Source organism: Platichthys flesus, chromosome 23 (genome assembly GCF_949316205.1).
Source record: "Platichthys flesus chromosome 23, fPlaFle2.1, whole genome shotgun sequence".
NCBI classification, from domain to species: domain Eukaryota; kingdom Metazoa; phylum Chordata; class Actinopteri; order Pleuronectiformes; family Pleuronectidae; genus Platichthys; species Platichthys flesus.
Genome location: NC_084967.1, coordinates 2700309 through 2714514, shown reverse-complemented (window position 1 = coordinate 2714514; position 14206 = coordinate 2700309). Strand labels below are relative to the sequence as shown.

The 14206-nt window shown below is 41.6% G+C and overlaps 2 protein-coding genes across 2 annotated transcripts; both read right to left on the bottom strand.

Annotated features, from left to right (window-relative positions):
- Nucleotides 1-1399: 1399 nt before the first annotated feature.
- Nucleotides 1400-4479, bottom strand: LOC133948622 (zinc-binding protein A33-like). Its single transcript, XM_062382478.1, has 2 exons — nucleotides 4371-4479; nucleotides 1400-4283 (listed from the first exon to the last, which is right to left on the bottom strand). The coding sequence occupies exon 2, from the start codon at nucleotides 4264-4266 to the stop codon at nucleotides 2884-2886; it is 1383 nt and encodes a 460-aa protein (XP_062238462.1). The 5' UTR covers nucleotides 4267-4283; nucleotides 4371-4479; the 3' UTR covers nucleotides 1400-2883.
- A 2071-nt stretch (nucleotides 4480-6550) lies between these two features.
- rergla (RERG/RAS-like a) lies at nucleotides 6551-13237 on the bottom strand. The gene is made up of 5 exons (XM_062382477.1): nucleotides 13024-13237; nucleotides 12719-12775; nucleotides 11036-11109; nucleotides 8515-8663; nucleotides 6551-8231 (listed from the first exon to the last, which is right to left on the bottom strand). Exons 1-5 carry the CDS (start codon nucleotides 13073-13075, stop codon nucleotides 7946-7948), a joined length of 618 nt encoding a protein of 205 aa, XP_062238461.1. The 5' UTR covers nucleotides 13076-13237; the 3' UTR covers nucleotides 6551-7945.
- Nucleotides 13238-14206: the final 969 nt, after the last annotated feature.

Here is a 14206-nt window from a genome sequence, read left to right as displayed (position 1 = left end):
TGTTTCGAGGTTGAATTCACAGATCTGAAGATGTTTGATATAAATCTATCTTTAACTGAGCGGTGGCTCAGGCCAGTGTCACGCTAATGAGGATATTTTAAATATTCAGCGCTTCTATATGTGGACTGCAGAGAACAGGAAGTGATTAGGTTTCTATTTTAGAAGACAGATGATGGTCGGTGGTCACTTCAGTCCTCACACCTCCATCACTGCTTCTTTCCAGACTGCACTACCGCTTTATGAACACAGGGTGGAAGCAAAGACAAATCTGATAAACCGCTGTAGTGCATCCTGATAAAGCTCAACAGCGTCCCTACTGGACAGCAGGGACAATTGACATAATGATAAACTTTTAATATATTGGAAAAGTAGTAGAAAAGTTTTCCATATCCAATTCTAAATTTGTCAAAGGAATAATGTCACAGGGTATAGTTTTACTTTGCTTAAAGCATTAAACACAGTTTATCCCGAGGGTGGCAAAGGGAAATATAAAAACAGCTATTTATATATATTTTCACGTCCATGACACAGTTTTAATTCAGGAGCTTCTAACCATTGATTAATTATAATTGAAATAATTAATTGTTTTCATCATGGTAATTTTTTTAGCTGATATGTGAAACCAGAAATTAACAATTTAAAATGAGATATACTGTATATGATTTATAATGAGTTACTGAGGATACCTAAAAGCATAAATCCTAAAATTTACTGAGGTAAATCCTGAAGCCACGCATGGAGCTACACTCCAAGGATGCTGGAAGTCAGTGGTGCTGAGGAGGCTGCGAGGAGCTGCAACAGAAAGTGCACAGCAAAAATTGTATTATACCCAAAAAAGAAAGCTTTCATTTTATTTTATTTACTCGCATATCATTCTGAGAGTAGGATAGTAAATTTAACATCCATCCTTTACTATTCAGTATATTTTCTGTGTAGTCAATGCAAGAATGTAGAACGTGAGGCCGATAACGTCTACGCCACGATGATGGATTTGGTACAAGTTCAAGTTCTCCGCACTGATGCATTTCTCTGATTCACTCACACTCTGTTCTCTGTTTTCACAGGATCTTTCATTCATTCTGTCCCTATGATATATAAACTACAGCAGTGACAGAAAGGCTTTTGCATTATGGACTTTCTTACTGAATCAAGACTGAACACACACTGGTGGCAGATAATTATTCAGGTATTTTATAAAAACGTGCTCATAAGTTCCTTAACTGAGACGACACTGAGTGACATGTTGTCTTGTCACTTATCTATTATTTAATCATTTATTTTACAATAATAAACGTTATTTCTGTAGCACCTTTAAAAACACAGTAACAAGTTGTTTTACAAGGTATAAATGAAAAAATTGAAGGCAAACAATAAGAAACAAGAAAAATGCTAGTTGAAAATTACACAACATCAGAGCACAATTACAAAAAGAAAGGTGTTACAGATGAGAAAAGATTTAAGACAATTAAATTAAACATAAAATGGTTAAAATAATTGGTTAGATCAGAACCAGGAGAACACCCACAAATGTGTTATTATTGTCTTTATTTTGTGTATTTAGAGGTACCTGAGGTATTTCATGATACACAGAAGCCCTGTAAGCCTCAGAGCCTGAGGACCATTACCAGGACTTTACATAAGGAGGTGACGGCTAAAAGCAGTTTGAATAAAATCCAAATATACATCATCTGTTATGTCATTTTCACAGGAGTTGAAACGTTTGAGAGCCGTAGAAGGAATTAAAACATCTTAAATACGTCTTCCTAAGTTTCTGAAGAACTTTGCTTGAGAATTTCAATTTTCTCCTTTTTACAGCTTCTTCTTTTTCTAATTAGGGCCCGAGGACCGAACAGTAGGAGACCGTGGGAGGCCCTATTGAAATTGTAAGGATAATTAGGGCCCGAGCACTTCTGTTGGGGGGCCCTATTGTATTTCCCTTTTCCTTTGGGGGGCTTTTTCAGGGCCTAGACATGCTCAAATGGTTACCAAAGTTTGCAGGGAATTCAAAAACCCAAAAAGTAATTGTGTTCTGGAGTAATTTGAAATGGGCGTGGAAAAATGGCTCAACAGCGCCATCTAAGGAAATCCCCCTCAGTTAGCTTTCACTGATCTTGACACAAAAATCAGAGGTGCAATCAGGAAAAAAGCAAGAGGAAGGCCACCATTTTTACTTAGTGGCCATATTGGCCGTTTTGGAAATTTTGACTTTGACGTCCTTGTCCCAGGGCTTTCATCAGATCAAATTCATATGGATATGAGCGTCCTCACTACAAGATGGAGATATAACCTACGCTTCAAAATGCATGTGCTTGTTTAATGTTCTATTTATATTTCAACTTAAAAAAGGTCAGAACTCTGTCTCAGTTTCATAGTTTTTATTATTTATATCATAATATTAAAACCGCATCACTAGGCTGCTGTTGAATAAACACTTTTACGGACAGAATCATTTTGGATTCATCACATCAAACAGACAAATGTTCATATATGTTGGATTATTTCATATGTGAACAGACTTTATGTGATAAAACACAAATCATGTCTCATGAGTGAGTTTTAATAAAGTTTGTTGAACGTGAACAATGATCAGCTGTTATTGATAAATGTGTTCTTTATCTGGATTTCATAAATTTGCTCGACTTCATGGATTCCACACAAAATCTAAATGATAGTAAACATTTTCCATGAAAGTAAAAAACAAACCAAAGATAAAGATCAGAAAATAATTAAATCTTTTTAAACACGTTGAAAATTCAACAGTTGAAATACAAATAAGTGAGAAGTAAAAGTAGAAATAAACAACTCTTTAGAATAATGAGATTAACATTTAAGTTCAGCAGGTTTCTCTTAAAGAAATAAACATTACGAATAAAATATTTATCTCTAACTGCTCGGATCCAGCGTCACAGAGACATTCACAGGTAACAGCTTCAAGTGATCTCCAGTGCTAAAGTATGGAATCATCTTCTGAGTGAAAGTGTGTGTGAAGGTGTGAATGTGTTTGTTAGTATCAGGATCAGAGAATGACAGTTTTCTTCTGTTCCAGTCCAGTTTCACTGTGATCCTCTGGATCTTCTTCACAGAGAGATCAGATGATGCTGATGCTGACACTAATGTGTATTTACCTTCAGAGAACAATATTCCCCATAACCCAGACAGTTTGTCTCCCTTCCTCTGGACAGACTCTGCTCTTACACCCAGTAACCAGTGTTTACTGTCTCCAACCAGGACATCCCAGGTGTGAGTCCCTGAGTTAAAACCCTCAGATCCCAGGACTGAGGTGTAATAATCAAACCTCTCTGGATTGTCAGGAAGCTTCTCTCTCTCTCTGTGTCTCAAACTGGTCAGATCCTCAGACAGGACGAGTTCTGGATTAGCAGAGTTTGGGTCCAGAACCACAGGACTGAAGAATACCACGTCCTTCATCTTGTTCCATATGTTGAAGCTCACATTGCCCAGATGTTTGGCCTGGTCTATCAGAGCTCCTGAGGCCAGCTGTGGATCATCCAGCAGGGGATGCTGCTGAACTCGTTTCCCTGCAGCCTTGTAGTTGAGCAGGAACGAGATGTCTTCAGCTCTCAGCACGTCCTCTGTGGTTCTGATTGTGTCTGAAAGAGCCATTATGTCTCTGCTCAGAGACTCAATCTTATCCTTCATCATCTGACTCTTCTGCTCCTCTTCCTCCCTCAGTGCAACCATCCTGGCTTCCTCTTCCTCCTCCAGCAACTGATGAAATTTTTTAAACAGCTCCTTGATCTGCATCTCTGTGAGACCGGCCTGGACCTTAATGTGTTCTGCTGTTTGTTCAAACTCTACTTTAACACGTTCAAAACACTGTAACTTCTTCTTCAAGGGCTCCAGAGTTTCCTGAAGCTGCTTCTTGGGTTGTTGTGCAGCTTCATCGATGGGGCTGAATCTGTGGTTTGTGTGTTTTTTTGAATCTCTGCAGACGAGACACATTGGCACCTCATGGTCCAGACAGAAGAGTGTGAGTTTCTCTGAGTGCCGACTGCAGAGAGCATGTGAAGAGCGCTGATCTGTCTCCTGTAGGAAGGTCTCACACAGGTTCTTTAAAACCAGGTTACAAGGTGGTTCCATCATTGAAGATCTCCTCTTACAAAGTGGACACTCTTTTACTTCTTTTTCTTTCCACCAGCTCTCCACACAGTCTTTACAGAAGCTGTGGCTACATGACAGAAGAACAGGATCTCTGAAGACAGCATGGCAGACTGGACAGCAGAGATCCTCTTCTAATCTGGAAGCCATTGAGTCTCCAGGTGAAGCTGAAAACAGACAGTCAATCAGTCACAGGTCCACGCACTTCACTGAGGTTTACTTCCCATCTGAGTTGAGGTGTTTGTTAAACTCACGGTCAGTGTGTGGAGCGTCGGCAGGTTGTAGTTCGACCCTTCTCTCCTGTTGTTGGACTCACTCAGGACGTTTGGGCTAGTTTGGTTTAGTTTGGTTTGGAAGGTGAATGTGATCGTCTGGTTTTCAGCCTGCGTCTCTTCCGGAATGAACAGATGTTCCTGGTTTCTCAGGTGTGTAAGGACAGGGTGGACCTTGAGATGCTGGTTCATAAAACCTGTAAAACCTGAAACAAATGCACAAGCAGCTCTGCTTCCAGTAAAAACAAGGCACCACCCTTATGAACTGCACTGTAACCCTTTTTCGATTAATTATATTATACAAACAAAGAAGAAAGAACGGCGTGCCTTACTCAGCAATGCTGCTCAATCAAAGTATTAATGAAAGTAATCTTTGACTTTTAGAGATTCTTATGTCATTTAAGTTTTTACTCTTTGCTGTCACCAACTGCTTGCTCGTTGTGAGTTTCTCTATAATGCTGCATTGTGGGGCCTACATTTTACCAGAAAATATAAAATAATACATGATATAGCAGCTGTTGGAGTAGTGGTAGTTTTTGCTCAGCACACATAAGTAATTTCACTTCCTGAGTCTGAATGTGACTCTGATGTCAGGTCTCCCTTCCTGCTCTTACCTCCGGCACACTTACTTCCTCTGGTTTGTTTGACAACTCGATTTCAAGATGCAAAGCAAACTGGGGACATTTCAGAGCTGGAATGTGAAACTGGAGTTCCAACGTGGTTTCAGCTCATGATAGATAAGCTCCCACAGAGACTGAACACAACTCGAACCTGCTGAGGCCAAACACAGAGTCAGGTTAGACGTTCTGTCCATGGTAAGACTTTAGTCGGGAAGAAATGTGTTACACTGTGTGTTTCATCTCAACAAAACAGGAGATGTAATGTAGACATGAGTGTGGACATGATTTTAAGACCTTTTACTGTGTCTTTACAAACTTGCAATGATGCTTTCAGATCATTCCTAAACTTAACTGGTTCTGCAGCTGAGATGGTTCTGTGACTGAACTCTCATTAGTATGTTTGCTCTCCTGCACAGAGGAAGTCACAGAAATTGAAATAATAGGTGCTGAGTGATTCTAATTCATTTGACTTCTCCTTTAAAAATCAAGATTCAAGATTCAAACAATAACATTAAGCAGTCACTGGCAGTGAAATGCTTGAGTCTCAGGCTCTCTTCTAACAATGCTCAAGTAATTACACACTATACAATAAAATAAGAGAAATAGTATTAAATAGATTATCAAAATAGGAAATAATGTATATATATCTAAATATATATGAACAGCTGAGGAGAAAATAAAACAACAGAAGTGCAAATATGCAAATATGTCATGGTGCTAGTTTGATGGATGGAGTTCAGAGGAGTTTAAAAGTCTTATGGCCTGGGGGATGAAACTGTCTCTGAGCCTGGTGGTGCGGGCCCGGATGCTGCGGTACCGTCGGCCAGATGGCAGCAGGCAAAAATGTTTATGGCTGGGGTGAAAGGGGTCTTTAATTGTCCGGCTGCTCTTCTTCCTGCACCGCTGGGTGTAGAGGTCCTCTATGGATGGTAGCGCTGTCCTGGTGATGTGCTGGGCAGACTTCACCACCCTCTGTAAAGCCTTACGGTTTAGGGCGGTGCAGCTGCCATAACAGGCGGTGATGCAGCCAGTCAGGATGCTCTCTATGGTGCATCTGTAGAAGTTGCAGAAAATCCTGGAGTCCATGTGGAGCTTCCGCAGCCTTAAGGAATTACATTAAAGAAAAGCAATGGGTTGCATTGTGGGACAATCAAGGAACGAGAAGTGCTAGATATGTACTTTTACTAGAGTAAGAAAATCTTAATATTTCAGCCGTCCGCTTTGATTTTGAACATTATGTCTCTTGTGAGATCCTGAGGTTTCTGTCGTTTCAATAATAGATCAATAAAATTAACCCTAACCCACATTCCCACTTTAATGATCTATTAAGTAAAGCCAATATTAATGTAAATACTTCTGTGGTCAGTCTGCTGGTAGTAATAGGGAATTTGTAGAGCTATTTACTGCACGCAGCTCTATTCCACGCCACTGTGTCCAATGGTCCCACGATGTCCACATATTTCTGTATCAAAACTCTGGAAAAAAATAATTTACAGTCTAAGACAGATGTTGTTTTTATTTGTTGACAACAAGCTTGTTACTTCACACAAACACTCACACACCCACAACCACACACACAGTTTAACAGCGAGCTGCAGTCGATGGACAGGGCAAATGTATATATTTTTTTCCATTTCGTTGCCTCTGTACCTGTACTCTGTGTAATGACAATAAAATTGAATCCAAAACTACTCATCATCACTCAAGTATCAGATCTTAGTACATAATACACCTGTTACCTGGTTATTATGTGACATAACAGAGGCTTTATTCTTGCAAACACAATATATAAAAACAAACATATGCTACGTATGCTCCTACTAGTAGATATGCGACTGCATAATAAACCTGAGCAGTTGATTATTTGTATTCTGCAGCACATTGTTATACATAACACTGCTCCAATGTGGGAGATCGAGCTGAAGAGCTGATGTCAGCTTATTAAGGAAGGAGTTGTTCATGTTTTATATGGATACGAAATATTGTTACAATACATATTTGACAGAAAATAAGTAAAAGCATTAGAAGTTCCTTTGGACCTCTGTGTTTGATGCAAAAACATCAACATTATATCCCATCACGTGATCTAATCAAGATGTATCCAAGATGTATCCACCTTCCTTAATTGAAATTGGACATTACGTCTTTTCAGCAAATCATGATACTGATTACGAATGTGATCATCTTGTGGATTCTGTCACATGTTTCAAAATAAGGGCCTTGTGCATTGAAAATGATCATTTCTGAACACCTCGACACAGCTTTGAAACGTCGGTATTCAGTGCCCCATCCTTTTTTAGGTCAAGTAAGAGAATTTTCCTTTCAAGCTTCTGGTACGATAGTTCAACAATTACCGATCTGGCAACGCTGACATTAAGTCACAGATCACAGCTTTAACTTCATTTGTTTCTCTTGATTTAAATGTTACAAATCATTCCTTAGGTTTGGCTTTTTTGGCTGATAATGATCCAAGACACGTCTCACGTTAAAAGACCTCAAAGGATCTCGAAGATTAAAAGTATGAATTAGCTACAGAAAGAAGGGAGCAGGAGGCAGGAAGCAGGTCATAAAGTAAATACAAGCTGTGTATTACTGCATTATCACGCTGACAGGTGTTTGCACACAGGAGCTGTAATGGTTCTGAGACTGAAGACTAAACCAGAATACACACCACCACAATCTAATATCACGATATGGGACGAAGGAACCTCAGTAAGCCAACACACGTTTGGTCCAATCAAGATAAGTGATCAAGTGAGAGTAAAAGTTAGGAAGTGATGCGGGAACCTTTTGGTTAACCCCCCCCCATCTCCAAACTAATTCTAACAGTTGCTGCACGTCTACACTGTGAGTCAGTACAATGTAAATCAACAGCAACACTAAACATAATGAAGTTACGAAGCCATTGGTCCCAGTCTTGACTGACAGCTGTCCTCGTCACACCGATTTCCTCCTCTTGCCGAAGACGTTGTTGATGAGCTTGACCATGGACTTGGAGCCGCTCGGGCGCCTCCTGCGCTCCTTGGCCTTGCTGCCCAGGCTGGCCTTCTGCAGCATCTTGGAGAATATGAGCGCCACCTCCTGGTAGTGCTCAGCCACCGACAGCTCGTAGAACTGGCAGTGAAACTCGGCGGCGAGACGCTGACCCTCTTCACGTTGCACCTCTCGCATGTGGCACAGGTCCTGTTTGTTGCCCACCAGAAATATGGGCGAGTCTACGTTCCTGCGGGAAGTAGAGAAGCAGAGCAGGGTCACAGGCGAATCCGAGCAGCACATTTACATTTCATAAAATGGGACACTCTGCTCAGAAGTTCGGTGTACATGCACCACTGGACAGATTTCCACTAATCTTGGTTAAAGGATGGGACAGGAAGGAAATCGTTAAAGTTTGGGGATCATCCAGATAGAGGGGCAGATTCAGGAAATTCTCAACTCGTCCTTTTTAATATTGCTAGTTCGGGCTTTAACTGTGGCGGAGGCAGTTTAACAGTGCTCTTGGTCCACACCTTTTGGCAGATCCATGGTGCAGCTCTCGGATCAGGTGCACGATGGCTTTGACAGCGAGGAATGAGGAGCGGTCGCTGATATCGTACACCAAGATGAAACCATCAGCCCAGTGGATCTGGCTTTTTAAAGCAGACTTACCATCACAGTCCTGAAACAGAGACAAACACAGTTTAATGACATTTAATGAAGTCAATCCATACAAAACATGAATGTTACATTTTGTGGTCACAAGAATTTGCGGAGATCCAACTGTTGTCCGAGTAAATATAAATACTTTGTTTACTTATGTTTCAATCACATGATCGGAATGACTGCAGTGAGAGGACTTGGCCAAACAACTTCAAGTGCCCCCTGTAGGTTCTTATCTATCATGACAGAGGCGTCCGATCAGCCTCAAACATACAGCCGGGATTATATGGAGGCCATAAGAGTCAAAACACAACAACAATTCACATGTCTAATTTCAAAAATCAGACATGTCTTTTCACAAAAAGATGCAGAAAAACTAGTCCACGCCTTTGTTACATCGAGACTGGACTATTGTAATTCATTACTATCAGGCTCCAGCAGGAAGTCGTTAAAGACTCTACAGCTTGTCCAAAATGCCGCAGCACGTGTCCTGACGAGAACAAAGAGAAGAGAGCACATTTCTCCAATATTAGCATCGCTACACTGGCTTCCAGTTAAATCTAGAGTAGAATTTAAAATTCTCCTCCTCACCTTCAAGGCCCTTAATAATATGGCGCCATTTTACCTTAAAGAGCTGTTAGTACCTTTTAAACCCACTAGAGCACTCCGCTCCCAGAATTTAGGCCTACTTGTCGTCCCTAAAGTCTTTAAAAGTAGAGTAGGAGCCAGAGCTTTTAGCCATCAAGCTCCTCTGCTATGGAATAAACTACCACTTTCAGTTCGGGAGGCAGACACCATCTGTTCGTTTAAGAGTAGGCTCAAAACCTTCCTTTTTGATAAAGCTTATAGTTAGAGCTAATTAGTGCGGCAGAACGTTACTTGTTCTATTTTATGACACATGACACACGGAGCTTATTTTTCAAGCTTCTCCTTCCTCTTCTCCATCCCTATCCCCCTTCCCCGGAATCCCTTTGCTTTATCACCCGCAGATCCAGGGCCTCTGTGGCCGCACCATGGATTGCGGTCTGTTGATCGCGCACCGGGGGTCGCGGTGGTGGATCCAGTGTGGCGGATTCAATGTCGTGTGGGCTGATCGTGGTGGTGGTGGCGGACCCTGTGTGGCGGATTCTGTATCGTGTGGGCTGATCGTGGTGGTGGCGGACCCTGTGTGGCGGATTCTGTGTCGTGTGGGCTGATCGTGGTGGTGGTGGCGGACCCTGTGTGGCGGATTCTGTATCGTGTGGGCTGATCGTGGTGGTGGCGGACCCTGTGTGGCGGATTCTGTGTCGTGTGGGCTGATCGTGGTGGTGGTGGCGGACCCTGTGTGGCGGATTCTGTATCTAGTGGGCTGATCGTGGTGGTGGCGGACCCTGTGTGGCGGATTCTGTGTCGTGTGGGCTGATCGTGGTGGTGGTGGCGGACCCTGTGTCGCGTTGGCATCGGGTAGGGGCATTGGACCAGGACCGCGGTGGCGGCTTGTGGTGGGTGGCGGTGGACGGTGACTGAGGACTGCAGTGGCGTTCTGGTCTGGATGGTGGATCGTGGTCCTGCTGGTTGCTGACCATGGACTGTGATTGCAGCGGGACTGCTTGGCATATCATGTTGGGGTTGTCCTTCGGGATGCTTACCCTCATCAAATGTTGCTAGAGACTTTAATCTTGAAGACTTTAATCTTGATGAAGTTTTCCTGCACGTGGCATCTATTGCACTTCTGTCCGTCCTGGGAGAGGGATCCCTCACATGTGGCTCTCTCTGAGGTTTCTACGTATTTTTACCCTGTTAAAAGGGTTTTGAGTAGTTTTTCCTTACTCTTGCTGAGGGTTAAGGACAGAGGAGGTCACACCCTGTCAAAGCCCTATGAGATGAATTGTAATTTGTGAATATAGGCTATATTTGATATCAATCAAATTTGATTGATTGATTGAAATCCCTTCAATTCCATACCACTATCCAGGACTTTACCACTTTGCCACCTCACCTCTTTATTCAAATGTGTGGTCTTTCAGTTTTAGAGAATGATTTATTAATATCCTGATACATTTTTATAATGCTTGCACTCAAATAGACCCTGCTTGTGCTTAGATTTGCTTGAATCGTGCACTTGCACTCAGATATTTTGTTGCTTGAACAGATGTTCTGCGCTCCAGTTTCAGCTTTTGTCCCCAAGTTACCCCTGTGTGCACATTACACATCTGCTTTTGGATTTCTCCTCTGGTCTTCGATCTTATTTTCTCCTGTGCTTGGATTTGTTTGTGCAAAAAGTCTGTCAAAATTCCCAGACCAAAAGATAGTGATGACAAATTAAATTGTCCGGCCCTTTAGAGTAAATTTAGGAAAAGACCCCATAAATGATAGTCACTATCCAGAGACTCTGTTCCTCTATAAACTTACCTGAGAGCAGGGGTCATAGAGCTCCAGGTGAACCTGCCTCCCATCCACAGACAGACACTTCCTGTACACGCACTCTGTGGAAGACAATCACAGAATCAAAGAGTGTAATTAGAATTTCAACAAGTTTACAATGCTAAGGTTAAGTTGATTATTGTGATTGTGTTCACCATAATTCAAACCAAAAGGTCTTTGTATTATTTAAAGATAAATCTTGGGAGTGAGGGCGGCTGCGGATCTCACACAGCCTCTCTTCAAATTCATTGTTTTGTGGCTCAAGCACAGTTGGATCCCTTGCTGTCAGGAGGCTCATGTGCAGTTTGTAAACATCAAATTTGAGAAGGCACATGGACGTCTGCAGGGCCCCACCCAAAGTTACATCCCATGGCTGATGATGGACATTGGAGTCAATGACGTCTCTCAGTAGTAAATCCATCAAGGATATTAAATATTGATCAAAGCTGTAAGCTTACTTTTTAACACTTGATGTTTTGATGCACGATGACAATGCACTTGTGGATAAAAATAAATCCTTCACAAACAATGACACGCATTTTTATATTTTGTTTGTATTTGTAGATCACGAACAATGCATGTGTCACTGACAGTGCAACTAACATCTCTTTCTGCTTTGCACTCTGTGAAACCCTTCATTGTGTGACAGTCTGTTGTACAGAGTTTACCACCTTTTGCTAAGAAGTGGTGAGGCAAAAAAAACACTGGCTGAAGCCCAGCACCTTCTTAATGGCAAAGTGCAGCATTGAATAATCTGTGGAGCCAAATCAACAACACTGAAACTGCCTGTGGGCTCTCAGTTGAATGTAGATAGTTTAATCAGGCCAGAAGGTTTCACATGTAATCGGGTAACTGAGGCCAAAGGTAAACAGTCTCTGAAGCAGCGCCCCTCAGCTCTGGTGATTTGTTCTGGTCCAAAGGCAAAACGGTGACACACTCAGAGGGAACATGCTCACATGAAACCAGATTACACCAGGGAAAACAAAGGCATATCCAGCCTCTATCTAAGAAAAGTGTTGAGTCACTATCTGTGCAGCTCACATGACCTTTCATTGAGCCTGGCTCCTCAGGGCAGACGAGGCAGATTCAAAAAGAAGAAGAGATGAATGGATCAGATCGTTTTAGGGCTCTGCTCTGAAAACTGAGCTGCAGTTAGATGTCAAGCAGGAACAATCTGATACAAGATTGAATGAAGTGCTGCTCACTGTCGGGACTGTTGGGTTTCTCTATTGATTTTAAGGTCTTGACCTTCTATGTAAAGTGTCTTGATATAATGCAGGACATGCATCATTGACGGATCTACTTGGAAAAAGTAGATGTAGAAAGTAAGTAGAAAAGTTACTTTTTGCACATTACTATGTAGATCAAGCAGGACTAGTCTTTGTATAAACTTCATCTTTTGCACATAACAAATACATTTGCCTGTCGAGTTAATTTAATTTGGCATTTTATTACAGAAGCTCAAGAGGCGAGTAAGCATTACGTCGCGTTACATTTTAAAGTCCAGAATTAAATTAAATATGTTCACAATATATCCAGGTCTTGTCCCTATACACTTACCTATTTATTCAATTGTCTTTTTTATTGAATCATTTTGGATAATAATTGACAAAAGGACAAGTAGTTATTATTAGTATTAAAACACAGATAATTAATGAATTAGTTTATTACCTGAGGATGATGCGTACTCGCCAATAAAACGCCTGGTGAGGAACCGGACGATGAGAGCTGTAGACAGATACAGACAGGTACAGACAGACAAACAGTTAGAGACAGACAGGTACAGACAGGCAGGTGGACAGAAAGACAAACAGTTAGAGACAGACAGGTACAGACAGGCAGGTGGACAGACAGACAAACAGTTAGAGACAGACAGGTAAAGACATGCAGGTGGACAGACAGTTAGTCAGGTGAGCTCCATGAAATGAAACAATCTTGTCTGAGTTATCCAGTAAAATGTGTCCCAGCTCTCCTACCTGATTTGCCAACACCTTCACCGCCCAGCACTGCAATCTTGATCTCATTCATGTTGGCTGTGGAAACCAGTTCAGTGTCGGGAGCAGTGATCTCCCTCAGATGTCATCACTCTGAGGAGCCGAGGAGGTAAAGAGCCACAGAGCTGATGATCTGCTGGGGAAGAGCTGCTGGAGTCTGCTGCATGCTGGCCAGTGGGCGGCCCCCACAATTAGCTGCACGACCCTCCTCCTCCTCCTCCTCCTCCTCCTCCTCCTGTATCAAGTCACAAATCCCTGTATCAAAAACTATAATCATTATATGATATTTATAATCAATAATTAATCGATAGGTTAAGAGCTTTGGTGACATAAAAACAATACAATGTGGTACAAATACAAGTTTAAACTAAAATACAAGTTAATGCAAGACATAATGAATGAGATGTCTAATTAAGAGGCCTTTTATAACCACTGAGGTAAAGCTTGTCTGATATTAGGTTATTTCCAGCTAGTGACAGCTCGACCACCCTCTGTCTTGTCCCGGGTACACAGAGCGACAGCTGCTTAGCAGATTGAAGAGCAGGGGCATAAGTGATGAGGAACTAGGGCCAGTAAGTAATTTATAAACCAAGCATATGATGTTAAAATCAATTCTAAAAACCACAGGGGTCTCTTGCACTATCACAGTTTGCACTATACTCTCATCCAATCCACCATGTACCTTCTGACTGCATACCATGTCGTACTGTGTACTTTGTTTGGCGTACTTATTATGTTGCGTACCTATATGTTCTGTCAGATAATAAAGTTGACTTTGACTTGACTTTCACTCTATAATGAGCATTTTACTCACATACTGCTGGAGGTGGAACTAGTTTAACTAGAATGACGAGTGGATGAGATGCTTGATAGAGCTGCATGGAAAGTATAGAGGGAACATTTTATCCTGTTTTAAACAGTGCAGTGGAAAATAGACACAAGTGAATGGTATTTTTACAAGCTTATAAAAACTTTATTTTCTTTGGAAAGTCTTTATCTGACAAACAGGCTTATCATCCGCTCAGTGAATTACAGATGATATTTACTGAATAATATTTACAGATAATACAGTACCACTGCCCATTACCTTCTCAGGTTTTTTTTCCAATACAGTATGTGAAGTCAGGGCTGTAGCTAAGCACCTGACACAAACTAAAGAGAATGT

Coding starts and splice junctions, on each gene's coding strand:
- LOC133948622 (XM_062382478.1), bottom strand. CDS start 4,266: ATGGCTTCCAGATTAGAAGAGGATCTCTGCTGTCCAGTCTGCCATGCT.
- rergla (XM_062382477.1), bottom strand. CDS start 13,075: ATGAATGAGATCAAGATTGCAGTGCTGGGCGGTGAAGGTGTTGGCAAA. Junction 12,776..13,023: donor TGAAGGTGTTGGCAAATCAG/GTAGGAGAGCTG, acceptor ATCTGTCTACAG/CTCTCATCGTCCGGTTCCTC. Junction 8,232..8,514: donor CACCATGGATCTGCCAAAAG/GTGTGGACCAAG, acceptor TACTTCCCGCAG/GAACGTAGACTCGCCCATAT.